General features: G+C 46.2%; 1 protein-coding gene and 1 non-coding gene across 3 annotated transcripts; both read left to right on the top strand.

Moving 5' to 3' along the window:
- The first annotated feature begins 390 nt into the window (after window positions 1–390).
- On the top strand, window positions 391–18,242 carry KIF2C (kinesin family member 2C). 2 transcript variants are annotated; one of them, XM_040231289.1, is made up of 21 exons: window positions 391–600; window positions 1,443–1,537; window positions 4,252–4,353; window positions 4,530–4,578; window positions 6,852–6,971; window positions 7,928–8,050; window positions 8,602–8,702; window positions 9,342–9,437; window positions 10,011–10,065; window positions 10,175–10,337; window positions 11,726–11,816; window positions 12,086–12,149; window positions 12,227–12,318; window positions 13,076–13,218; window positions 14,001–14,205; window positions 14,327–14,437; window positions 15,224–15,291; window positions 15,609–15,714; window positions 15,806–15,919; window positions 17,357–17,480; window positions 17,590–18,242. In XM_040231289.1, the coding sequence occupies exons 1-21, from the start codon at window positions 537–539 to the stop codon at window positions 17,670–17,672; spliced, it is 2,169 nt and encodes a 722-aa protein (XP_040087223.1). In that variant the 5' UTR covers window positions 391–536; the 3' UTR covers window positions 17,673–18,242. The 2 variants fall into 2 exon arrangements, with proteins under 2 accessions (XP_040087223.1, XP_040087224.1); XM_040231290.1 differs by lacking the exon at window positions 7,928–8,050 and having other exon boundaries at window positions 17,590–18,122.
- A 1,160-nt stretch (window positions 18,243–19,402) lies between these two features.
- Window positions 19,403–19,505, top strand: LOC120857108. The gene has a single exon (XR_005719586.1). It is a non-coding gene; the product is annotated as a U6 spliceosomal RNA (small nuclear RNA).
- The last annotated feature ends 8,471 nt before the right edge of the window (window positions 19,506–27,976 follow it).

Below are 27,976 nucleotides of genomic sequence, written 5' to 3'. Positions count from 1 at the left end.
GAACGAGGTCTTCCAGGCACTCCAAACGTAGTCCCCCATTATTAGAACTTAGCAATAATATCACAAGGGAGAATCGCGCGAAAAAGGCAAGTTTAACTTGTATGAGGTCACTGAGTAGGCAACTAATGAAGCTGAGGTTCGAACCCATGACTGTAGGACCCCAGAACCCTCCCTCTCTCACATTACCCAGAGGTTTCTGAGTTTAAAGGACCCCAGCGGCGATGCCGCTGGTTGAACTCAGGGGAAAAGAGACCTCCCAGAGCGCGGGTTCCCAAAGCTCCCAACAGGCCCTGCGTTCAGCGGTCTGGCCAGACGAGTGGGCGGTTCCAGACCCCGGAAGGCGTCCCGGAGACTACGTATCCCAAAAGGCTCCGCAGAACGCCGCTGATTGGCGGAAGGGAAACCGGCGACAGCGTGATGACGTTTCGGGACGCTGGCGCGCGGGATTTAAACTTCGGCGGTTTACGCGGCGTTAGGATTACCAGAGTTGGTTTTCTGGCCTTTCGCGTGTTCCTCACTGGAGCTCCTTCCTGCCCATGGACTCGTCACTTCAGGCTCGCCTGTTTCCTGGTCTCACCATCAAGATCCAGCGCAGTAATGGTGAGGGGCGGGGTCCTGAGACCAAAGGGACCCGTGGGCTGAGACGACTGAAATTACCGCTCCTCCCCAAATGGCAGGCCCTGAATCACTATTAGGGATCCCCCCACACCCCTGGTCTAGGTCTCCTCACTGGCTGTCAGTCTTCCCTACCAACGCCCAGGGGCCTCTGCACTGGCCATGCGTCCCCTTTCCGTCCTCCAGGAGTGGGCGGAGCCCCCGTGTCACTGGACCTTTCCGGGGAGTCAGGATTCCCTTCCCCTCCAAAGTTCTCCCCTGAAACTGCCCTGCTCTTGCAGGGACCTCGGCTCTCTGACCCCTCTACTCTCCCATTAACACTGAGCACTTACAATATGTCAGACACTGGATTCAGGGTAATGAGACAAATGATGAGATCCCTGCTCTTCATTCAGGAGCTTGCAATTCTGCCCTCTCCTTTTCAATCCAGCAGGTATCCCAACTATGGCAAGTCTGATGATACCAGTATCATTAGAATGGTCAGACATAAAGGTCAGGAGATAGGGAAACCTGAGGGCGCTAGACCCTCAGTGCTGTGTTGAAGAATGGCTCACCTAAGCACTAGAGACACTCTCCTGCCCAAACATACCTTCACCACGCTGTAGGCTCTCTTTTGAGTCGGGGTGAACCCTTATCCTCTGCAGCTCAGTTTTAAGAACTGTTCCTGCCTAGGTCACTGAGGGATATTCCAAGGGTGGGGTGCCAAGAGGTTTGTCTGCTGGGGTTAGAAAGTCAACTGTCCCTTCCCTCAGGTCAACTTGACATTTGAGCCTCTGGGATCCTAAAAGTGAAAAAGATAGGTTAACTCTGGCCTTTTCATACTTTAGGCATAATTCACAGTGCCAGTATAAGCACTGTGAACTTGGAGAAATCCTGCGTTTCAGTGGAATGGAAAGAAGGAGGAGATACCAAGGGCAAAGAGGTGGGTTCTATGAGTGTGCCTCTACCACAGTTAAAAAGACATGTGTGGAAATGGAACTTGTGTCAGCCTTGTTTTCGATCCCGACTTGTCCTCCCCAATCTTAAATATGGTCCTCTTTGAATGCTTTGGGACTCTTTAAGGCAGCCTTGTTCTAAATTGAAGCAATCAACAGTTTCTGGTGTGTTTGTAGAAAGCAAACCACACAGAATTCTAAAACCTTACCCAAGCTAGCTTCTGAGTGCACACTACCTATGATACTGATTTGGAGAGTAAAATTGATAATCTCTTTGGGGAGACAAAAGTATGTTTCTGAAACACCCAATAATAGAAGGCAACTATAGATGGAATAATGCTAGAGCAGCTCAGAGATGGAAACTCACTGAAGATGAGCTTGTGGGGGTGGGGCCAAAGACACAGTGAGGTGGCCCTCATGGGGACTGGTAAAGAAACTGGCTCCAGGCACAGAGGAAGGCTTATTATACTTGGCAGCAGCAAAAAGACTGGAAAAGGAGACTAGAAGGCCTTTGTCTCTGGCACTAGGATGTTTAAGATCTTATTCTGCAGACAGTGGGAGCCTTGGAAGGATTTTGAGAAGAAGGAGGGATATGCCTAAGACATTTATGTTTTAGAGGCATGTGGTGTAGTGAAGAGGTCACCAGGCTGAGTACGAAAACCTGGATTCTAGAGTCTGGCCCTGCCACTACTTAAAGTGTTCTCAAGCACATTTCTGCTCCTATAAGAAATTCAGCTTCCTCATTTATGAAATGAGGATGATAATAATATCTACTCATAGGGTTGTTTGAGGACTTATTCAACAAATCCTTTTGTACTGGTTCCAAAATGCCAGCCAGTGTGTTTGGTATTGGGGGTACAGAGGTGAATAAGACAAACCTAGACCTGCTTCCGTGAAGCTTAATGAGATAACACAGGTAGAGTGCTTGCTTAGCATAGTGCTTTATAGTAGGTACATGTTTATTTAGGTGGTATATTTGAGAAATAGAAGAACTGAATTCTTTATATTATCTGTCCTTGAATCAAGAGGTTCCTAGAATCCCTTTCAACTATCTATTAGCAGTTCCTTGTGACTTGTTTTTGTTGTTTGTTTAGAAATACAATTCTTATTGCATCTTAACTCCAGCTCAAATGTTGCCTGTGGAATATTCGTTCAGCCTTCTTAGTGAGGCATTCAAAGCCTTTTCAAGATCTGATCCCAATCAATTTTTGTCCTTTTTTACCATACACTCCTCCCAAAGTATCCTGTGCCAGGGACAAATGGGGCAGTTCCCCACTCTGTGGTCCTGCCCAGTGCCTCGCTGCCTCCACACTCTTATCCCTGCCTGAATCGTTAATGTGAGAATCAGTTAATGTCAGAACTCTGGTCTCCTGCATTGTTTATGCTCTCTGTAGTTTCGGGATTGGAATCGGGGTAGAGGGGTAGTGGTAAGGGTTTGTAGCTGTCCAAGAAGGATGAGTAGAAGTGTGACTACCGAAGTACTTACCAGCTTTTGCACTTGATCGTTCTGTCCTCCTTGTCTATCCCATGCTGCTTGGGTTTCCAGCCCTTTATGTGATGGCTCCTCTCCCTGACTAGAATATGAGCTCACTGAAGGCAAGGGCAATACATGTCTTTTTAATTTTTTGGTTGCACTGGGTCTTCATTGCTGCATGTGGGCTTTCACTAGTTGAAACGAGTTGGGGCAACTCTAGTTGCAGTGAGTGGCTTCTCATTGCAGTGGCTTCTCTTGATGCAGAGCATGGGCTCAGTACTTAACGACTCTAGAGCTTAAACTCAGTAGCTGTAGCACACGGGCTCAGTTGCCCCCCAGGATGTGAAATCTTCCCAGCCATCCAACCATAGGACTGCTAGGGAAGTCCAATACATGTCTTAGTTCACTTTTGAGTACCTTCCCCCTACTGCCTTACTCATGCCTAATAGGTGTTTGAAGAAGCTGTTGATACATAAAAATTGCATATGTAGGAAGTGATGTTCTCACCTGGGAGTACATGCTGCAGCTCTTTCACATTTTATCACAAATGTGAAACACAAATAATCAAGTTGGTACTATTTCGGTGCGTTTGAATCTGCTGTGCAATATGCTGATGAAGCCTGAGTTGTCCCTAGAGGGTTTGAGGACTCTGGTGATGTAAACCTGGAATTGTGACCTCATTGCAGGTATGCACAGGAAGTAGAGAAGGCATGAGTAGGATGCTGTGACTGGGGAAGAAGTTTCTGGGCCCAGTAGAAAATGTAGGTAGATTTAGGACTAGGTAACAGCTCTTGGGAACTTGTCCCCTCCCATAAGATCCTGAAGGGCCCTCCATTTGACTATCAGTGGGACAGTTAGAATTGTTTCCCCCTTGGTGGCAGGCAGCAAGAGGTGTTCAGGGAGCTGTGCCCAGCAGGACCCCACTGCCCCACAGAGCGGTAGGGAGCCAAGTGGCCAAGATCTACTGTGGACTATCTAACTGTTGGCCTGGCCTTCCTCTTCACCTCATTCTCATCACTAACGTCTACCATTGGCTTGGAAATCAGAAACCAATATCCATCTAGATGGTAAAACACAATCAGGGAATAAATATTTGTTTATAGCTGTTAGTACTTGGCGGAACTTAAAGTTTATATAATATGAATTTAGGGGTATCCTTGATTGCAGAAGTGCAATTGAATTGAACAAGCTATGTTGTTCACAGAAACTTTTACTTTCTCCTTGCAGGTAGATTTTGATGATGTGGCTGCAATAAACCCAGAACTCTTACAGCTTCTTCCCTTACACCCGAAGGACAATCTTCCCCTACAGGAGAATGTAACGGTTCAGGTAGTTGCCAGTCATCTGACTTCAGCCAGTGCACAGAGGATGCACTTGGCTTGTTTGGGTCTTTGCTGGTTTGTTTCCTGGGCCTACTTAGTACTTCACTACAGCACATGGGCCCAGGATAGGCCCCTGAGAATTGATAAGACCCATATATTGTGCTGGTTTGTTTTGTTTTTCAGAAACAAAAGCGCAGATCAGTCAGCTCCAGAATTCCTGCTCCAAAGGAAGGTAAATGGATTTCTACTGGCTCACTGTCATGGGGTTTGTGCCAGAAATGATGCTCTTGGGGCTCAGGAAACTGTGAGAAGACTCATGGTTCCAGTTTAGAAGACCGCTACTGTGTAGGCTGAATCCTGCCCTGTGTTCCATGCCTCTTTCTTAGTGAAGAAGAATTCAACCTTCAGGGAGGAAGAAATGGAGAGGTGTTGGTCAAAGGGTACAAAGTTTCAGTTAGGCAAGATAAAGAAGTTCTGGAGATGTAATGTATATCATAGGACCCATGATCAATGAGTGTATTGTATACTTAGAAATTTACTATGAGGGTAGATCTTATGTTGAGTGATTTACTACAAAAGGAGAAAACAAAATATAAAATGAAGGGTACAGGGGGAGACTTTTGGAGGTGATGAGTAGATTTATAGCATTGATTATGATGATGGTTTTATGGGTGTATACTTACCTCTAAATCCATCAAGTTGTACACATAAAAATACCTCCAGCTGTTTTTATGTCAATCCTACCTCTGAAGCAGTTAAAAAAACAAAAAGAGAATTCAACCTACAGCTCTTAACTTAGACCAGTCTGTTTGGATCTGGTGCATTTGGGAAATTTGCTAACTGGCCTGGAAGCCTTTCCTGTGGAATCCAGAGCAGTAATCAACCGTGGTGGGCTTGTTTTCTCTCCCTGGGGAAATAACATTCCTTGGAGTGAGGTGGTGAGTGGGCTGTCAGAAAAGCTAGGTCAGGACCATTTAGAGGTAGAGTTAGTAGTGCTGTGGTGATCTGGGGATAGGGTGGGATTGGACAAATAATGGTAGTGCTTTGAACTCCAAGAGAAAGTTAGGCTTTCTCTGCAGGAATCAGCATAAACCTGCTTTAACTATGGTAGGCTGTGATGGGTGCCTATATGCACAAGCTGCCCAAATAATCCAGTTTATAACCCAGAGCCAGCTATACTTCACAGCCTGCACAACCTGTCCCGGTCAAGGGGTTATCACTGTCCATAATCCAGCCATCCTGGGCTCAGAGACTGGAGCTTCAGGTTTCCCAGGGGCCCAAGGTGAAAGGTGGGGTGGTTTTGAGCTTGAGCTAGGCAGGAGTGGTGTAATGCTGGCCCTCTCTTGCTGGCTGTACCACTTCAGTGGCCTCTAGGAGAAATATGGGTGGCAGTAGTCTCTCTCCACATGCATGTCCCAAAAGGATATTGCCACTCTTCCTTTTTTCTTTTTTTTTGACTATGCCACCTGGCTCATGGGATCTTAGTTCCCTAACCAGGGATTGAACCTGGGCCCTCGGCAGTGAGAGCACGGAGTCCTAACCACTGGACCCCTACCGCTCCTTTTAATGGAAAAAAAATAATGATTCATTATTGAATGAATGATATTGAACAGTAGAAGTGAAACACAAGATCACAGATCTTTTGAGAAATAGGAATATTATAATAACTCATGCTCTTTATGAAAAACATAGATTGATTATATAGAGCCATCATATCAGCCTAAACTTAGGAAACTCAAATTCCATATAGATTGATATTTGTTTATATGACACTAGTGTTTTATTTCCAAATTGGAGGGAAGCAATATAGATGAGTAGCAATTGACAGGAATTAAACTTGTTTAAACAACTTAATTGTATAAACTCAGTTAAATTGTTTCTGTCAGTTAAGCATTCTTTTAAGATTCCAGAAAAATCAGTTGCTGGTCCCATGGCTTCTGATGATGTGGCCCAGGTCTGGCTCTGTAAAGCATCTTGGAGCAGTGGAAAAAGCCCTGATCATGAAATCTGGCAGTCTTGGGTTCACATCCTGACTCTGACACTTACTAATTGACACTGGGAAAATTGCTTAATTTCTCTATGCCTTAATGTCCCCTTTTATCAGTTGGGGATACTGGTATTTACCTCTGGATGTTTGGGAAGATTGTAGAATGGTAGGTGCTGCTGCTAAGATTAAAATGCTTTTTTTTTCTGGGATTAGGTCTGTGTCTCCAGAAATGATCTCAGATTGTCTGTAGGTCCTTCCATTTACTCCAGACAGATGCTCTTGTGGGAGCCTTCAGGAGCTCTCAGACTGCAGAATGTAACAAATTAGTTTTGGGGTCACTGGTACTTGGCCTTTCTTTCCTTGGATGGAAGGAATGGGAAGTTGTTGGGCTGCTTTCCAGGTATCGGGACCCATCTCACCCTGTATAGAATCGTGAATGGTTACCCTCGGCCGTCCCTCTATCTGTTTTGCTCTCCTGATCACAATGCACTGACTGGCCGTGGCCCTTGGTCCTTCAGGTCTCCGAGGCCGCTCCACTCGCATGTCCACTGTCTCAGAGGTTCGAATCACTCAGGAGAATGATATGGAGGTGGAGCTGCCTGCATCCGCAAATTCCCGCAAACAGTTTTCAGTTTCCAGTGAGTAATGAATCTATTCTCTCTGTTTGAGGCCTTAGAGCAGCTCTTCACACATTGCCCTGAGCTTGTTTTGGAATATCCTAGGATTCCTATACTCCCTGGTTTTCATACCGTTCTGCTCCTGCACCACTGCTCCCTTATCTGAAAATCATCTCACTTTACTTTTTAAACTTTAAACATAATATTTATATATACAGGAAAGTAAACCTATCATTGACTATATAGTTCACAAAGTAAACACACTCACATAACTGACATCTAGATCAAAGAGCATTACCAGCACTCCAAAAGTCCCCTTCAGGCCCCCTCCCAATTCCTAAGCCCCAAGGGTATCTATGTCCTGACTTTGGATCACGTAAATTAACTTTCTCTTCATTTGGACTTTATATAAATGGGAGTTTAAAAACATTTTTAATTGTCAGTTTGTACTGGTTACTAGTAAATTAAGTGATTAAGGTCAACAAAAGGGTCGTGGCCAGCTACGGGAGGTTGCTGTGGGTTGTGCCTCTCTGGCTGTACCTCTCTAGGTTGGACCAGGTTCCCATTATGCCTAGTTTTCAGTCCTTCCTCCTGTTACCACTAGGGTTCTGAAGTCAGAAGTGTTTCCCAAATGAGCTGAAAGGCCTGGCCTGGCCTAAGAACCCTTACTTGGTCAAGCCTAAAGAGGTCAGACCTTTAAAGGTTTTTCCCTTCATAGTGAAGCTCATACTGAGTAACTCATATAACCTTTAAAATTTCTTGACACCAGGAGCCAACCCCTGTGGCGGGGCTTACTGGGTTCAAGCTGTGGATCGAGATGAAGGGAAAAGCCTGAGCTCTGCTTATATAGTAGAACCTGAGCCCTTGATGAGCTGGCAGTCAGTAGCCATCCTCCTGGCCTGTGACCCTCTAGGGCTCAGATGAACACAGTTGCCGTATGCCTACCTGCTTCTCCAATGACTCTTGTTCCCCCACAGCTGGCCCCTCTAGGCCCTCCTGCCCTGCAGTGGGTGAAATACCATTGACGATGGTCAGCAAGGAGGTGGAAGAGCAAGTCCACTCCATCCGGGACAGCTCTTCTGCAAACCCTGTGAAGTCAGGTAGACACACTGAGCTATCTGGTACCCTGCTTCTAGTGCAGGATAGGAATTACAGCCTGTCCCAAACCTGGCTTGCTTGGTACCTGAGTTCAAACCATGTCTGTCACATGGGGACATGTTGCCCTGTGGCCACAGAATCGATCTTTCACAACTGGTGACCCTGTCACTCACTGCCAGCTGGCAGAAGCTCTCTGATGTAACTGAGGTGTTGTTACAGCTAAAGTCTTGGTCAACACCTGAACAACAGCCCAGAGTGACCACCAAAAGGGACAATCTCATCTCTACTCATTGTTGAGAAAAAGGCCCCAGAGGCATAGAGAGAGCTTGGGTTAGACCTGGAGTGCTCATATTAGCAAGTTGCTGGTCAGCTAGGCCATCCCAAGAGTCATAGCTGGTGCTTCCTCTCTTTGCATGTGGTGATGTAAGAGCAAAGGTCTAGAGAAGGTCTAGCCATGAGAAAGGCCCAGGACTCCACACAACGGCCAGAGAAGAGCAGGCTGGTAAAAGAGACAGGTGAAAGAGAGGACTTCTTTTTTTTTTTCTTCCACTAGTTCGGAGGAAATCATGTATTGTGAAGGAAATGGAAAAAATGAAGAACAAGCGAGAAGAGAAGAGAGCCCAAAACTCTGAAATGAGAATAAAGCGAGCTCAGGTACCTTTCTTGGGAAGCAAGGGCAAGGGTTTTTGGACAGACATTCTTAAGTGCAACCTTGTCGGCAACAGAGATAGATAACGGGTTCAGCCCCAGCATTTCTGAGGCTCTAGTTCTGATAACCAAGAATTTTAACCAGTTTCTCATCAGGATTCAGAGAACAAATCATTCAGATATTTTTCTGAAGACCTTCAGATGATGAATATCTCCTACTGTTTATCTAGGGGGCATGCCTATCACACAGTGCAATGGCAGTTGCCTGCTTCCCGGGACCGCCTAGTTGCGCGTATGTGGGGTGCCACAGTGGAGTTAAAGTTTGGATTATTTCCCTTTGGTTGGGTTAATGGCACTGGAGAATCCCAGACTGCTGGTCTCCTAAGACATGGGGCAGTGGCTCTTGCCCCGCTTCCTAGAGTGGTTGCTGCATGCCTAGGCCCCCCTGCCAATCTTGTTCCCAAAACTTGTGCCTGGATTCTCTGCCCAGAGCCAGAGTCAAGGGCAATGAGATTGTGTGAGGGTTTTGTCAGCCCTGAAGGGGCTGTGTACACAGGGAGGGCTGTTGTTGCCACTGCTCAGCACTGAGGCCTGTGAGCACCTACACCTTGGCAGTCAGTCCTTCTTCAATCTGACCCCAAACAGGAGTATGACAACAGCTTTCCAAACTGGGAATTTGCCCGCATGATTAAAGAATTTCGAGCTACTTTGGAATGTCATCCGCTTACTGCGGCTGATCCAGTAAGTAATCCCAAAGGGCTTCTATCTCTCCTTCCTGAGTAGGCGTACAATTTTTAAAAAACATAGTTGATTTCAATATCGTGCAGGTATATAGCAAAGTGATTCATTTTTTAATATATATAAAAAGATTATTTTCCTGAGTAGGCGTATAACTGAGAGACAGAAACATCTCTTAAAGGAATGAGAGCATACAGGAATCGTCACCCACCCTCAAGGGATTTTTAAATGCCCTTTGGTGGGCTGGAGCTAGCAAGGGCTAGATAGGGGGCTCTGACCTTTATGGACTCCCTTCCAGTTCCTGTCCTCCCTGCTTCAGTAGACTGGCTAAATTCTTCCCACTAATCATGAAAGTGTGCTGAGACCTCCTATAGGCAGCAGAGTGAGAAAACTGAGGAGAAAATTCAGAGCTTTCTTGTGCTCTAGAGTAACTGTGAGCACAGTGGATCCCAGTGTTAGGTCTCAGCCCCTGACTGGGCCAGACATATGATTAGTAAGGGAGGGGTTCTGGACAAGCTTTCTTTCAATATTACACTGACCTTTTGCTGACGGTTGTCTTCTCTCCTCCTCCTGAAGATTGAAGAGCACAGGATATGTGTCTGTGTTAGGAAACGCCCACTGAATAAACAAGGTAAGTCCCACCTTACCTTAGCCTCAAGGTAAGTTCAGTCAGAATGAGGCTTCAGACTGAGAGTCCCCCGTGTCCAGGGAGCATCCCCTGAAATACTGTCCTTCTGCAGAGTTGGCCAAGAAAGAAATTGATGTGATTTCCGTTCCTAGCAAGTGTGTCCTCTTGGTCCATGAGCCCAAGTTAAAAGTGGACTTAACAAAGTATCTGGAGAACCAAGCATTCTGCTTTGACTTCGCGTTTGATGAAACAACTTCAAATGAAGTCGTCTACAGGTTAGTCCCTTGCCTCTGTTTCCCCCCTTCCTCCTGACACTTTCCTTTTTCCAGTGTGGGACATTGAGGTAACACGTGCACTCTCAGGCATGCTGACTCTGAATCCCTTCCTGGCTTCCTCTTGTGTCTTCTTTGGATGGACCATGATGCAGAGCTGGCTCTGGCTTCTAGCACAAGGAAGGTCCTGTTGGGGCTGTCACATCCTATGTTTCAGCTTTAGTGGCCCATGCTTGAGTAGACAGAAGTGAAATATTCCCACTGCCCTCTTTGAGGCTGGGCTGGGCAGGCCTCAGGGGTTCCTCCTGTGTCTGTGTCCTGTACAGCCCCCATTACGCACTGGGCTTAGCAGACTCAGCAAACTCTGGAGCTGCTTGGTCCAGTACAGCTCCCCCTAACTTCATGTGACTGTTTAAATAAAAGTTAAATAAAACTAAAAGTTCAGTTCTTCAGGGGCTTCTCTGGTGGTCCAGTGGCTAAAGGTCTGCACCTCCTCTGCAGGGGCATGGGTCTAATCCCTGGTTGGAGAGCTAAGATTCCCACGTACTGTACAGTGCGGTCAAAAAACTCAGTTTTTCCGTTACACGAGCCACATTTCAAGTGCTCAGTAGACGTGTGACAGTGGCTACTGTTGGACAGTACAGATAGAGATCATTTCCAGTATCCATCCTCAGAAAGTTCTATTGGACAGGACTGCTCTGCACTAGAGGTTGATAAACTGTAGCTCATGGGTGAAAATTGGCTTGCAACCCCTTTTTATATGGCTCTCAAATTAAGAGTGGATTTTGTGTTTTCAAAGAATCATTAAATATATATATGTGTGTATTTCGGACTTCCCTGGTGGTCCAGTTTCTAAGATCTGAGCTCACAATGCAGGGGGCCCAGGTTCTATCCCTGGTCAGGGAACTAGATCCCACATGCCACACTATGCTGCAGCTAAAGATTCCTCTTGCCACAACTAAGACCCAGTGCAGCCAAATAAATAAATTTTAAAAATGTATATATGTATACTTATGTATGTATATATATGGAAGAGACCTATGTGGCCCACAAAGCCTAAAATATTTTAGGCTTTTACTGTAAAGAGCTTCTTTGCTCTTAGTAGTGTATCATATGCTGGAAGTCGGCTGCTAAGCTCAAGCTTCCCTCTGTGTCTCCAGGGTAGAGGAGGTGCTGGTGGCTCAGTTAGAGTACGGACCAGCCTGCCAGTTGGCCGAGCCCTTCCCAGGTGGTTAGGAGAATTTCAGATTTGTAAGTGGGGGTGGGGTCAGGTAGGACCACTTTGCTTGGAAGGAAGCCCCCAGGAATCCTGCTTTGGAAGGGTAGCAGAACCACGTTCTAGGAAGCACATTTAAGCAGAGATATGCATGCTTCCCCATCCTTTCTCTTAGGTTCACAGCAAGGCCACTGGTACAAACAATCTTTGAAGGTGGAAAGGCAACCTGTTTTGCGTACGGCCAGACAGGAAGTGGCAAGACTCATGTGAGTATTCAAGCCTGGCAGAGAGTGATCCTGCCCTTAGTGCACCTCTGGGTCTCTGAAAAGGAGGACAATGAGTTTCTTGCAGAAGGTCCCCTTGGTGCAGATGACCCACCTCCAGATGCTCTTGCTGTGTCAGGGGCAAGGAAGGGCCTTAGCAGGTCCAGATCCCCTCTTGGCTGTAGTATGGCCCACGGTGATGGTGGAGCCAGTAATGCTCTGGCCTAGGCCAAGGGCCCTTTAGCACAATCTCCTGTCCTTTCCCTTTGCAGACGATGGGTGGAGACCTCTATGGAAAAGCCCAGAATGCATCCAAAGGGATCTATGCGATGGCCTGTAAGTAGTATGTTCTGCCGCAGCAGGGTTGGGCACAGAAGGGCAGGTTGCTTACTTAATCCAGGTTCTCCCCACAGCCCGGGACGTCTTCCTCCTGAAGAATCAGCCCCGATACCGGAAGCTGGACCTGGAAGTCTATGTGACATTCTTCGAAATCTATAATGGGAAGGTAGCTGGCAGGGAGCCTTCTGTTTATGCTGCTGGGGCCCCTGAAGTTTCTAAAATCTTGAGGTTGGCTAGAAATTGTAGAAGACAAACACCCTGTGTGTTGTCACACCTTTGGGCCACTTGCCCAAATGTGTGGGAGGTTTTCACCCGATGGTGGGATGGGAGGCACGCTCAACAAGTAAGCAGGAACACGCCTCAGGGCTTCCTCCCAGAAGGGAGGTTTACTTGTGTGTGCCCTGTGCTCCCTCCATGCACCTCCCTCTTAAATTTCCCTTCTTCTGATCGCACACATTCATTCTCATACTCGTACTCTCTATATATTTCTATGTATCTCTCTACGCTTTTGGAGAGTCACCTTCCCCGAGTGGGGTCTAGATAATAGCTAATGTGGCTTATTAACATGTTACTAGGTACTGAGCACTATTCTAAGCACTTAACTTGTCTCAGCTCATCACCACAACCCTACTAGGAAGTATCACCGTTATTATCGCTATTGCACAGGTGAGAAATGAGGCTGGGTGGCTAAGTGCCTTCCCAGGTCACACAGCTAGTAAAGAAGCAGGGTCACATCAAACCCAGGTGGCCCAGTTCAGCTCCCAGGTGAACTGCTCGCTGCTCATCTGACATCGCCCAGTGTAGCCTCTCCCGCCTTTCCTGTTCCCAGCCATTGTCTAAGCTGCGACAGTCTCTGAAGCGGGGAGGGATCGGTGGGTGCCTGGCGCCTGACAGCCTTGGCCTTGTTCCCCTGCCCGGCACAGCTGTTCGACCTGCTCAATAAGAAGGCCAAGCTGCGCGTGCTGGAGGACGGCAAGCAGCAGGTGCAGGTGGTGGGGCTGCAGGAGCGCCTGGTGAGCTGTGCTGATGACGTCATCAAGATGATCGACATAGGCAGTGCCTGCAGGTCAGAGTTTGGCCGGAGGAAGGGACCACCTTCTAATGCCGAGTCAAGTGATAGATGAGCACTGAGCCCTTTGCTGTTTCCACAGAGCACCACTTCCCCCAGCTTGGTGAGGGCTCTGAAGGCCTCTGCCTTAAGTGGTCGCAATGGGGCCGATGACCCAGGGTAAGACTCGTCAGGGGCGAGTCAAATCATCTTGAATCTGACCAAGGCAGGCTTTATTACCAGACTCTTATCCAGGGGCATGCTTCCCGACTTCCCTGAGTTTCTCCTTGCTGTTCCCTCTCTCTGTGGTAGGGGACAGAAGCTCTGGGTATGTTCTAGCTAGAAGTGATGGGACCAGAGCTCCTGTATAGAGGGAGGAAAGTGCTCTTCTCTCAGGGCCCTTGGCGCAGTGCAGTGGGTGCTGAGCAGTACATAGAGGACCAGGGAGGGGCTATCTCCCCAGGGCCCTTGAGTTTAGCATGTGGTTCATGACAGCCCCTCCTTCCCTGTGTGCCCTGCAGCAGAGGTAACTCATGCTTCCCCACGGCTATGGCCCAGGGTCTGGCCAAGGCCCTGACACAGAATTCAGTACTTTGGCTGCCAGGGTAAGCCATGCCCAGAGTGGCTGGAGGGAGGGCTGCTGCCCAGGGAAGGAAGGATAGAAGTGAGACAGGATGACGCAGAACAGTTTTCCTCCTGGAGAACTGACTGCATTGAGGCCTCAGGTGCCATGGTAGCTGGTGACCGCCCTCCCCCCACCCAAGGAGCTCATAGCCCTTCTTTGTCCTCCTTTGCCACAGGACCTCTGGGCAGACATTTGCCAACTCCAACTCTTCCCGCTCCCATGCCTGCTTCCAGATTCTTCTTCGAACCAAAGGGAGAGTGCATGGCAAATTCTCTTTGGTGGATCTGGCAGGGAACGAACGAGGCGCAGACACTTCCAGTGCTGACCGGCAGACCCGCATGGAGGGTGCAGAAATCAACAAGAGTCTACTGGCTCTGAAGGTAGCTGGGCCCAGCTACAGGGGAGCGGGTGGTCCTGGAGGGCTGCTGGGAGGAAAGGGTGTGAGGGAGAGGGCATCTTAAAAGGAAGGAGGGGACCTCAGCTTCCCCTGCTGTCCCTCAGGAATGCATCAGGGCCCTGGGACAGAACAAGGCCCACACCCCATTCCGCGAGAGCAAGCTGACACAGGTGTTGAGGGACTCCTTTATTGGCGAGAACTCAAGGACCTGCATGGTGAGTTGGGTCCTTTGGAGTGGTGCAGTCCTGTCCCTGGGCAAGAGGCTCCGTATTCTTGGCTAGCTGGGTTTCCAGGCTCTAATTTAACTGGGCTTCACCCCCTGCTTTCGGGCAGCAGGCTCTTCTTTGCCTACACAAGCAGGGAGGAAAGGATCTTCTCCCTTTACTGTGTGTCTGTGCACCTCTTGGATTGAGGAGGTCGTTCCTCCCATACCTAATGAAAAGGGGGCTGCAGGATTCAGGAGGAAGACCTTTGGGGAAGCAGGAGAGGCAGTCCTCGTCCCTCTGTGACTTCCCTCAGGGGTCACTGGCTCCCAGCCTAGGAAATTGGAGAGGGCCTCAGCCTTGAGTGACTTTCTGTCCCCTTATTTTATCCATAATGCTTTCTAGCTCAGATCTGCCCTCCTTCCTCACCAAGAAATATCCTCTCTCCTGCCTGCTGAGGAAGGTGGGAATTTCTGACTAAGCTCTAAACCCCTCTCCCTAAGGCAGTATCTCTGAGCCCAGGTGAACTAGTTTCCAGCAGGAATCACAGAGCCTTGCATTGTTACCTTGGTGAGAGGAACGGGTCAGTAAAGAAGTAAAGAAGCAGGAGTAATTAGATAGACTAGCAAAGACAGGGGACCAATTTTTAAAGAACCTTAGTTTGCAGGGCCCATGGGGCAAGTTGCCTGGCACACAGTTGGTATGTAATGAGCTCTCCCCCCAATTCCTGGCAGCCTCTCCAAGAGCACCCTTACCCTGGGATCCTTGACCATTAACTGCCCATTCCTTCTTTTGCAGATTGCCATGATCTCACCAGGCATAAGCTCCTGTGAATATACTTTAAATACACTAAGATATGCCGACAGGTACTAGTACCTATGCCAGGTGGGATGGGAAGGGGCAGGGTTGGGGAGGAAATGGCAGTGATGAGAGTGGGGAGGGGGCTCTGGGGACTCAGTGCCTATTGTCTCCTATTCTGTGACTCGATAAGTCTGAGGCTTGGGAGTTCATATATGATGCTACTAGGTTTTTTTCTGATCCCCTTCAGGCTCTGGTGGGGACCAGTATGAATAAGAATCCTAGGTCAAAGCAAAGCCACTACTCCATCTCCTTGAAGTCTCGAAATCTGAGTGGTGCTGCCAAAGAGGCTGCTGTGGGAGCTGCGACCTTCTTGTTTTCTCAGGGTTAAGGAGCTGAGCCCCCACAGTGGACCCAGTGGGGAGCAGCCAGTTCAGATGGAAACAGAAGAGATGGAAGCCAGCTCCAATGGGGCCCTGAGTACAGGCAATGTAAGAGGAGGTGGGCCAGGCAAGAAGGGAACATGGCCAGGTGAGATGGGGACCAGGCCACACTGTTATGTGTCTCCTTTTGCCCCCTTAGTTCTCCAAGGAAGAGGATGAACTGTCTTCCCAGATGTCCAGCTTCAATGAAGCCATGACTCAGATCCGGGAGCTGGAAGAAAGGGCCATGGAAGAGCTCAAGGAGATCACACAGGTAGAGAGCTGGCCCTGGGCTCCGCGTCAGCCCTTGAATGTGACCTGGGCTTTACATGCACACATACACCCCCTCCTTGGGTCTTCTGGCTAGGGTGGCAAGAGGCAGCCTTCTGGATCAGCATTTCTTAATTCCCCAGTTAGTTATTCACCTGCTCTTATAGGGCAGCTAATTACCACACCTCCTTCTCCAGCCTGACACACATAGGCTTTCCTCCATCCTCCTGGCTGGAGCTAGTCTCTCTCTCTCCTGTGCTCCTGACTGAGGGTTTGGAGGATAGCCAGGTCTCGTTTGCTCATGAATGTTGGTGAATACTTTCTATATACCGTCAGCTCCTGTGCTAAGACCAAGGGCCAAAATAATGAAGTATGGATAACAGGCCTAAAGAAAGACTTGATCAATCCCAACTCTTCTATTTATGAGCCAGTTTCCTCGTGAAAGTCGTTGAGGCTCACTGGGCCTCAAATTCTTCATCTCCAAAATGGTCAAGACAAGATGGTTACGTCTAAGGATTAAGTGATATGTTGTTAAACACTCAGCCTTCCCCAGCATGTGGTCAGCCTTTAGAAGGTGATAGATGCTACCACTGCCGTGATCCCTGCTGTAGAAGTGCAAGTAAGGGAGAGGCCTGAAGGGCATCCTAACAGTGCGGCACTCCGAGTGTGGAGCAGAGAGGGCTGAGGAGGGAACGTGCAAGGTCGGTGTCTACACGAGTCCTCCCTCCCTCAAGTGCTCAGGGTCCAAATGTTTGAAAGGATGTGGCACTTTCAGGAAGAGCGATAGGTTCACTCTGGCTGTAGCAAAAGGTATGAGCAGGTGAAAAGGGAGATCAAGGCTGTGGGCGGGTCAGCCGGGACCTGATGCTAAAGGACATTATGGTTCACACCAAAGGCCTAGACTTCGTTATGAGGGCAGTGAACGCCTTTGAAGGGAGTAAAGCAGAGTGGTGCCTTGGTCACGCTTTTAGGGACCTTACTGTGGCCACAGCACAGAGCCTGGCTTCAGGACCTGGGGAGAGCGTGAGTAGAAACGCTTAGGAGTTAAGAGCAGTTAGGAGATTAGTAGAGTTCAGGAGAGACATTGGTGCCTAGACTAGCTGTGACCACGTTCTTGGGATTGACAGGAAGGCATGAGATTTAAGAACCATTTCAGGGGTGCAGTTGTTAGGACCAGGGGACAAGGTGAAAGAATTTTTGCCCAGATTTCTGGCTTGGGCATCAAGATATGCATTTGACATCAGGGACAGGGACAAGTTTTTGGCAGGCAGGGGAAGGATAGATTCAAGCTGAGAGTTATGGGGGCAGGGTCAGGAGGCAGTGTCAGGGCCATGGCTAGAGGAACAGGCATCTGCATTGCAGATGGTAGAGCCCTGGGAATGATTTGCTAAATTGGTTTGGTCAATATTGACTTGACAATGTCTGTCTTGTGTCACTGCAGCAAGGGCCGGGCTGGCTGGAGCTCTCCGAGATGGCTGAGCAGCCAGACTACGACCTGGAGACCTTTGTGAATAAAGCAGAGTGTGCTCTGGCCCAGCAAGCCAAGCACTTCTCAGCCCTGCGAGGTGGGTGCAGCCGGAGGGTGGGGCCTCTGTGGGTGGTGGTGGCTCTGCCTGAGGGAACAGGGTCTCTGAGAGATCTGCTGACTTCAAGTGCATCACCCCTGCCTTCCAGATATCATCAAGGCCTTGCGCCTGGCCATGCAGCTAGAAGAGCAGGCCAGCAAACAAATAAGCAGCAAGAAACGGCCCCAGTGACTGCAAATAAAGATCTGTTTGGTGTCATACCCAGCCTTTCCCCTCCCCTTCCCTCCTCAGCAAACTCTGGGCACCTGGTGGGTCTGAGCTGGGACAGGCTTTGGTAAATGCCAAGTATGGGCGCACTGGGGCCCAGGGCAGCTGGGAGGAGTCAGTCAGTGTGCATAGGACACAGCTTTCCTTTTCCTCACTTGCAGCCATGAAGGGAAAAAGGATGGAAGGAAGGAGCTTTTAGTTATCCTGTGCACTACCCTTCTCTCCAAGAGGGGAAGGCTCTCCGTCGTAGAGTTTTCCCGTAGGCAGCAATCTCCCCATGTGGACTGGCTGCTGGGGGAGAGCTTCCTGGGGCTGTCCTGGCTCTGCGGGCAGAGAAGGAGCCTATAGTTCAGCTCTGCTGGCTCTGGCCTGCCTTCCACACCCTTGGTCTGGCCACTAATATATCTTGTACTTAAAAAAAAAAAGTTCCCTGGGGCCTCTTCGTTCCCTGCTGGTTTTTGAGGCCTGTGAGGATCCATGCTATTTTCTGTTTTATGTGTTTATACATTATGTCTAATAATAAAGAGAAAAAAATCAGCCTGTTGAGTGGTGCATGGGAAGAGCTTCTGGGACTCGGACACCACTGCAGGGTAGTGCTGATGCTGACTCTCCCCAGGAGGCCACATCCACACCTGTGGTTCCAGTGACATGGTGAAGATGCCAACCTCTGCTGTGTTCAATCCCGACTAGATCCTAGGCCTTCTCCTGGACACAGGAGCTCTAAGCAGAAAGGAAATGGTGCTCTGTCATTTACAGTCTGCTAAAGACATGTTGAAAAATTCTGTGGGAACACTGACGTGAAAGCACTTGCGTTGCTAGACAGGAAAGGATCTGACAAGTTAACACATTTGCTCTTGAAAAATGAGAAGTTTGCAATATAAACCGAGGAACCAAACACAGGGTATGGAGGGTTTGGGAACCAGAAGACTCCAGATCCCACGTCACAAAACATGAATCAGGTAAATGGTGTGTGCTTAATTGCTCGGTCGTGTCCAACTCTTGGCTACCCCCCAGGACTGTAGCCCACCAGGCTCCTCTGTCCATGGGATTCTCCAGGCAAGAATACTGGAGTGGGTTGCCGTTTGCTTCAGGTAAATGGTAAAGCACCACTAAAAGGTTTTTAGACTAGCTCCGCACAACCAAATACATGTTTTAGGAAGGCTTCAGTCGGAGACACGACATAGGACACATGGGCTGCTGCAGAGACTCAGAGAGGACGGGTCAGATGGGCCAGGTTCTAGCCCTCTTTCTCAGCCTCAAGAACTTCATTGTAGGGGCATTCTCTATCTTGTGGTGAGAAAATCACATGAGTGAGGTGCCATCAAATAACCAAATAGAGGACCTAGATTCAGAAATTCACCTTGGACTTCCCTGGTCGTCCAGTGCTTGGGAGTCTGCCTGCAAATGCAGGGGACACAGGTTCAACCCCTGGTCTGGGGGGACTCCACATGCTGTGAGGCAGCTGGGCCCACGCACCACAGCAGCTGAACTCACGCCCTAGGGCTCATGTTCTGCAACAAGAGAAATCTGCAATAAGCCCACACACCACCACTAGAGTAGCCCATCCCCACACGCCACAGCAAGAGAAAGCCCACAAGTAGCAACAAAGTCCTAGCACAGCCAAACATTAAATGAATATTAAACATTCTGTAATGACATTTTAAAAAGAAATTCCGCTAAATCAGTTTGACAGAGTGCTCACTTCGGCAACATGTGTGCTAGAATTGAACTACAGGAAGATTAGCATGGCCCTGGTGCAAGGATGCTAGGCAAGTTCATGAAGTAGTCCATATTTTTACCTGTGGTGTTCAATAATGAACCACCACTACTAACCATTTACCATGATTAAAATTAATGAAATGAGAAATTTAGTTTCTCAGATATACTAGTCACATTTTAAGTGCTCAAAAGTTACATGTGATTGAAAAAAAAGTTTGACAGAAATGGCACTAACTCGAGGCCTTAAAAGCTTCCAGCTTGCCACATCTGTAAAATGAGGCCCCCTATACCCACCTCAGAATTGCAAAGATCCAATGAATGCCACCATCCCAGACCTGACCACCTTCCCTAACTGGCCCCCTACTTGAAATCTTGACTCACAGAGACCCGTTCTCCTCAACCAGCCAGAGGAAGCTTTTAATAAATTCTGAATGCCCTCCCATGGCATTAGACCCCACCTGGCACCTGGTCAGCTCCTTTCTGTTGGTCCAGTGGGAACATAACTTGAGCAGAATGACTTGGAGACTAAGAGCCCAGCTTCTGAAGCCATAGTATAGGGTATGATCCAAGATCTGTGACTGTAGAAACTTAAGTGGGTTATTTAACCTCCTGCTCTCTGTAGAATAAGAATAATGCTGGTATAGTGTTTGGGATAAGTGCTAGCTATTTAAAGAACAGAAGAACAAAGATTTTTGTTTTAATATTGTATCTACAATATCTTGAACAAGCATACAGTGTGTATATATCAAATGAATAAATGAACTTTTCTCTAGTGTCTCATGATTCTCCAACCACATTGGTCTTTCTTTTTTTCCCTTTTTTATAGTTTAATGTATTTTGATAGGAAACTTACAGGAACAGCACAGGAGACAGACAACATTAAAAACATGTCTTTCCATGTAGGACAACTCAAAAAAGCATAGTGAAAAAAAAAAAAAAGCATAGTGAATGGATGGAATCTACTGTGTGATAAAAATGCTACAAACACCATTTCAGTTCAATTCAGTCGCTCAGTCGTGTCTGACTCTATGACCCCATGGACTGCAGCGTGCCAGGCCTCCTTGTCCCTCATCTCCCGGAGTTTGCCCAAGTTCATGCTCATTGCATCAGTGATGCCATCCAGCCATCCTATACTGACGCCCTCTTCTGCCCTCAATCTTTCCCAGCACCAGGGACTTTTCCAATAAGCCATCTGTTTGCATCAGATGACCAAAATACTGCAGCTTCAGCTGTAGCATCCGTCCTTCCAGTAAATATTCAGGGCTGATCTCCCTTAAAGTTGATTTATTTGATCTTGCTGTTCAAGGGACTTTTAGGAGTCTTCTCCAGCACCACAGTTAAAAGGCATCAATTTTTTGGCATTCTGACTTCTTTATCGTCCAGTTCTTAGAACTGTACCTGATCACTGGGGAGACAGTGAAAGTGAAGTCGCTCAGTCGTGTCCGACTCTTTGCGACCCCATGGGGTTTAGCCTACCAGGCTCCTCGGTCCGTGGGATTCTCCAGGCAAGAGTACTGGAGTGGGTTGCCGTTTCCTTCTCCAGGAGATCTTCCCAACCCAGGGATCGAACCTGGGTCTCCCGCATTGCGGGCAGACGTCTTACCATCTGAGCCACCGGGGCCTTGACTATATGGACCTTTGTCGGCAGAGTAACGTCTCTGCTTTTCAACACACTGTCTAGGTTTGTTATCGCTTTCCTGCCAAGAAGCTATCGTCTTCTGATTTCATGGCTGCAGTCACCATCTGCAGTGATTTTGGAGCCCAAGAAGAAGAAATTCGTCACTACGTCTACCTTTTCTCCTTCTATTTGCCATGCAGTAATTGGAGCCGGATGCCATGATCTTAGCTTTTTTCATATTTAGTCTTAAGCTGGCTCTTTCACTCCCCTGTTCACCCTCATCAAGAGGCTCCTTAGTTCCTCTTCACTTTCAGCCATTAGAGTGGTATCATCCGCATATCTGAAGTTATTGATGTTTCTCCCACCTATCTTGATTCCAGCTTTTAATTTATCCAGCCCAGTATTTCTCATGATGTGTTTAGCATATAGATGAGTACGTGCTCTCCCTTCTCGATCTTAAACCAATCAGTTGTTCCATACAGGGTTCTAACTGTTGCTTCTGGACCCACATATAGGTTTCTCAGGAGACAGGTAAGGTGGTCTGAGATTCCCATCTCTCTAAGAGCTTTGCACAGTTTGTCATGATCCACACAGTCAAAGGCTTTAGCGTAGTTGATGAAACAGAGATGTTTTTCTGAAATTCAATCTTTATCCCAATCCCCAAGAAGGGTATACCAAAGAATGTGCTAACCATCAGACAATTGCACTCACCTCCCATGCTAGTAAGGTCATGCTTAAAATCTTGCATGCTGGGTTTCAGCATTATGCGAACCAAGAACTTCCAGATGTCCAAGCTGGTTTTAGAAAAGGAAGAGGAACTAGAGATCAAATTGCCAATATTCGCTGGATTACAGAGAAACCAAGAGTGCCACCGTACCAGGCATGTAAAGATGAGGTTTCTTCACTGCTCCAGTAGAGGGCGCACTCTTGCGAGCGGCTTTTGTAGCCAGTCGCTTGCTCAGTGCTTTACCCCGCGTCGATTGCGGGCAGTCGGCTTTGAACAAGCGGTGGTCCAGAGACCCTTAGGCTGCTTCTCCTTCGGCTGGAGGTCGGCGATCTAGAGGCGGCCCTAGCGTTGGAGAGCGACGGCGGCGCGGCGGCGGCTGCGAACACTGGTCTTTATTTCTTAAATATGCCAGGGCTTTTTAATTTTTATTTATTTTTAGGGCTTCAAAAATAATAGCTGCTTTATTGAAATGTAATTCACATAGTATAAAATTCACTCTTTTCAAGTGTACAATTTAGCGGGCTTTTTTAGTGTACTCATATATCACTAACTGGGCAACCATCACCCCTAATTCCAGAACATTTTTATGACTCCCCCAAATGAAATCCTGTTGTACATCAACCCCAATTTAAAAAAAAAAATCCATTACCCATGAGCAGCCACATATACACCACCACTCACCTCTCTCTAGAGCCCTAGGCAACCACTAATCTATTTTTCTTTCACTATGGGTTTGTCTATTCTGGACATTTGGTATAAACAGTATCATAATATCAAATGTGGTCTTTTGTGTCTGGCTTCTTCGTTTAGCATATGTTTTAAAGGATCATGTTGTAGCATGCATCACTTCACTCCCTTTATGGTCAAATAATATTCAAATCGAATGGCTATAGCAGTTTTTGTTTATCCTTCAGTTGATGAACTTTTGGGTTGCTTCCACTTTTGGGCATAATGAATAGACCATTTGTGCTATCAGTACTCGTGTACAAGTTTTTGTGTAAGCAAAACTTCAGTTTTCGATTCTCTTGTCTGTATTCAAGCCCTTTGCCCATTTTTAAGTTGGCTTGTCTTTATCATTGACTTGTAAGAGCTATTTATAAAACATCTTCTAGATACTGGACCTTTATCAAATTTATAAGTTGCAGATAGTTTTCCTGACACCATGGGTTGTCTTTTCATGTTCTTGATGGTATTCTTTGAAGGATAACAGTTTTCAAGTTCGATGAAGTCTTAACTTTCTGTTGTTTTTCTTGTACTTTTACTGTTATATCTGAGAATCCTAGGCCAGATCCAAAGCTGTGAAGATTTACTCTAATGTGTTCTAGTAAGAGTTTTGTGGTCTTATATTTAGGCCACTGATCCATTTTGAGTTAATTTTTGCAGCCACTGTGGGGTAGGGTTTCAAAATTCATTCTTTGCATGTGGATACCTAGTTTTTCTAACATCACTGATTTTAAGACTGTTCTTTCCCTTATTGAATTGTCTTGACAACCTTCTTGAAAATCAATTGATGGCATGGGGACTAAGGGATTGAATGAAGGCAGTCAAAAGGTAAAAACTTCCAGTTATGAGATATATGTGTCCTAGAGATGTAATGTACAACATGATGAATATAATTAACACTGCTGTATGTTACACATGAAAGTTAAGAGTAAATTCTAAGAGTTCTCATCATAAGAAAACATTTTTTTTTCTAATTTATGTTTATATGAGATTATGGATGTTCACTAAACTTACTGTGATAATCACTTCATAATATACATAAATCAAATCATTATGCTGAACAACTTAAACCTATATAGTGGTATACCTCAATTACAGCTCAATAAAACTGGAAGAAAAAATAAACATAAATGTTTTTAAAAGAAAATGAGGACTTCCCTGTGTGGTCCAGTGGTTAAGAATCCGCTTGCCAATGCAGGGAACATGGCTTTGATTCCTGGTCCGGGAAGATTCCATATGCTGCGGGGCAACTAAGTCACAAGTACTGAATCTTCATGAAACAATTACTGAAGCCTATACTTCCTAGAGCTTGTGCTCCACAGCGAGAAGCCACCACAGTAAGAAGCCTGCACAGTGGAAACAGAGAATAGCCCCTGGCTTACTGCATCTAGAGAAAGCCGGAGCAGCAGTGAAGACCCAGTAGAGCCAAAAATGTATTAACTAACCTAAAAAAAGAGAATGCGCTTATTTATGAGACTTTAAATGCCATTCCATTAGTCTTTGTGCATGCATGCTCGGTTTTGACTGACTCTGCAGCTCCATGAACGATAGCCCACCAGGCTCCTCCGTCCATGGGTTTTCCAGGCAAGAACACTGGAGTGGGGTGCTAGTCTCTTCTCTACGGGCTTTTCCTGACCCAGGGATTGGACCTGGGTCTCCTACATCTCCTGCACTGTAGGCAGATTCTTTACCACTGAGCCACCTGGGAAGCTCTTGCATTAATCTATATGTCTATCTTTATGCCAACACTTCACTGTTGGTAACTGTAGTTTATATTTTTTCTTTTTTGGGTCATGCTGTGTGGCTTGCAGGATCTTAGTTCCCTGACCAGGGACTGAACCTCGGCAATGGCAGTGAAAGCTTGGAATCCTAACTGTTAGGCCACAAAGGAACAACCATAAGTTTTGAAATCGGGAAGTGTGAGTCCTCCAACTTGGTTCTTTTCCAATATTGTTTTGGCTTTTTGAGGGCCCTTGCAATTCCATGTGAATTTAAGAATCAGCTTTTCCATTTCTGCAAAAAAGGCTGATGGAATTTTGGCAGGAATTGCATTGAATCTGGGTTGTATTGCCATCTTATTATTAATCCAGGAATGCAAGATGTCTTCCCATTTACCTAGTCTTTTATTTCTTTCAACAATATTTTATAGTTTTCAGTGTACAAGTCTTTTACTTCCTTGGTTAAATATATTTTCTAGGTATTTTATTCTTTTGGATGCTATTGCAAAACAGATTGTTTCTAAGTTCCTTTTCAGATTGTTCATTGCTGATATATAGAAACAACTGATCTTTTGTGTGATCTTTTTTAAAAACTTTAAAAAATTGAAGTATAGCTACTTTACAACATTGTATTAGTCTTAAATGTACAGCAAAGTGATTCGGATATATATACTTTATATATACATATATTTATATATATTGTATATAAGTGTTCAGTTCAGTTCAGTTGCTCAGTCATATCCGACATCGTGTCCAACTCTTGGCGACCCCATGAATTCCAGCCTCCCTGTCCATCACCATCTCCCGGAGTTTACTCAAACTCACGTCCATCAAGTCAGTGATGCCATCCAGCCATCTCATCCTCGGTCGTCCCCTTCTCCTCCTGCCCCCAATCCCTCCCAGCATCAGAGTCTTTTCCAATGAGTCAACTCTTCGCATGAGGTGGCCAAAGTACTGGAGTTTCAGCTTTAGCATCATTCCTTCCAAAGAAATCCCAGGGCTGATCTCTTTCAGAATGGACTGGTTGGATCTCCTTGCAGTCCAAGGGATTCTCAAGTCTTCTCCAACACCACACTTCAAAAGCATCAATTCTTCAGCGCTCAGCTTTCTTCACAGTCCAACTCTCACATCCAAACATGACTACTGGAAAAACCATAGCCTTAACTAGATGGATCTTTGTTGGCAAAGTAATGTCTCTGCTTTTGAAGATGCTATCTAGGTTGGTCATAACTTTCCTTCCAAGGAGTAAGCGTCTTTTAATTTCATGGCTGCAGTCACCATCTGCACTGATTTTGGAGCCCCCAAAATAAAGTCTGATACTGTTCCCACTGTTTCCCCATCTATTTCCCATGAAGTGATGGGACCAGATGCCATGATCTTTGTTTTCTGAATGTTGAGCTTTAAGCCAACTTTTTCACTCTCCACTTTCACTTTCATCAAGAGGCTTTTGAGTTCCTCTTCACTTTCTGCCATAAGGGTGGTATCATCTGCATATCTGAGGTTATTGATATTTCTCCCGGCAATCTTGATTCCAGCTTATGCTTCTTCCAGCCCAGCGTTTCTCATGGTGTACTCTGCATATAAGTTAACTAAGCAGGGTGACAATATACAGCCTTGACGTACTCCTTTTCCTATTTGGAACCAGCCTGTTGTTCCATGTCCAGTTCTAACTATTGCTTCCTGACCTGCATACAGGTTTCTCAAGAGGCAGGTCAGATGGTCTGGTATTCCCATCTCTTTCAGAATTTTCCACAGTTTATTGTGATCCACACAGTCAAAGGCTTTGGCATAGTCAATATATATACATATATTTTTCAGATTCTTTTCCATTACAGGAAAAGAATTTTGAATATAGTTCCCTGTGCTAAACAGTAGATCTTTGTTGTTTATCTTATATTTAGTGGTATGTACATACTAATCCCAAACTCCTAATTTATCTCCTCTCCTCCCTGCCCCCACTGACTGTTGATATTGTACTTTGCAACTTTGCTGAATTCTTTTGTGGTCATGTATGGATGTGAGAGTTGAACTGTGAAGAAGGCTGAGCACCGAAGAATTGATGCTTTTGAAGTGTGGTGTTGGAGAAGACTCTTGAGAATCCCTTGGACTGCAAGGAGATCCAACCAGTCCATTCTGAAAGAGATCAGCCCTGGGATTTCTTTGGAAGGAATGATGCTAAAGCTGAAGCTCCAGTACTTTGGCCACCTCATGCGAAGAGTTGACTCATTGGAAAAGACTCTGATGCTGGGAGGGATTGGGGGCAGGAGGAGATGGGGACGACCGAGGATGAGATGGCTGGATGGCATCACGGACTCGATGGACATGAGTCTGAGTGAACTCCGGGAGATGGTGATGGACAGGGAGGCCTGGCGTGCTGCGATTCATGGGGTCGCAAAGAGTCAGACACGACTGAGCGACTGAACTGAACTGAACTGAATATGTTTTTTAGTAAATTCGTTGGGATTTAGTCTATTTAGGATGTCATCTGAATATAGATAGTTTGACTTCTTCCTTTTTAATTAACATTCCTTTTATTTCTTTTTCTTTTCCTTTTATTTCTAATTTCCCTGCCTGAATAAAACACCCAATGTCATTCTGAACAAAAGTAGTGAGAATGGACATCCTTGTCTTGTCCCTGATCATTCATTATGATGTTAGCTGGGGGCTTTTTGTAGGTGCCTTTAAGAGGTGAAGAAGTTCACTTTTGTTTCTAATTTGTTGGGTGTTTTTATCATGAAAGGATACTGGATTTTGTCAAATGCTTTTTCTGTATTATGAGGTGATCATACATTTTTTCTGCTTTATTATTAATAAGGTATATTACATTAATTGATTTTTCAGATGTTAAACCAACCTTGAAAACCTGAAATAAATTCCACTTGCATGTGGTGTACAGACTTTACTTTCTGCTTGTGCAGAGCTTGGTCAGTCATCTCTCACTGACATTAGGGGGTTTTCAAGTCTCCTGGGTATGTAATCATTCCTGCACACACATGACTTTCTAAATTTTCTAGATTTTCAGGAAAATGTGGGAACTTAAAAAATTCCCATATTCCTCTATTTCTCCTTTTTTAAAATTTTTAATTAATTAATTTTTGGCTGTACCTCATGGATCTTATTTCCCTGACCATACCCCCTGCAGTGGAAGTGTGGAGTCTTAACCACTGGACCAACAGGGAAGTCCCTATTTCTCTCTAAATTAAAAAAATTTTTTAATTATTTTCTTTATCGGCCTCTTGTTGACCCCAACTTGGGTATTTTGAAAAGTAATTTATTTTCCAGTAATTTCAAATTTACAGTTTTACATACATAAAAGCAAGTCTTGTATCTTGATTAAATATATATTCCTAAATATTAATGTTGACATTATTTAAAATGAAATTGCTTTCATAAATTCTTTTTCTGATTATTTATTGCTGCCGCTGCTGCTGCTGCTAAGTCGCTTCAGTCATGTCCGACTCTTTGCGACCCCATGGACTGCAGCCTACCAAGCTCCTCCGTCCATGGGATTTTCCAGGCAAGAGTACTGGAGTGGGGTGCCATTGCCTTCTCCGATTTATTGCTAGTATATACATATAAGATAGAGAGTGTGAACTGATTCTGCCTCTTATAACTTTGCTGAATTAGTGCTCATTCAGTCGTGTCTGACTCTTTGTGACCCCATGAACTGTAGTATGCCAGGCTCTTCTGTTTGTGGAAGTTTCCAGGCAAGGATACTGGAGTGGGTGGCCATTTCCTACTCCAGGGAATCTTTCCAATCCAG

This window comes from Oryx dammah, unplaced genomic scaffold (assembly GCF_014754425.2).
Source record: "Oryx dammah isolate SB20612 unplaced genomic scaffold, SCBI_Odam_1.1 HiC_scaffold_28, whole genome shotgun sequence".
Lineage (NCBI taxonomy): Eukaryota > Metazoa > Chordata > Mammalia > Artiodactyla > Bovidae > Oryx > Oryx dammah.
The sequence above is the reverse complement of the archived record's forward strand: the minus strand, read 5'-3'. Positions and strand labels throughout refer to the sequence as shown.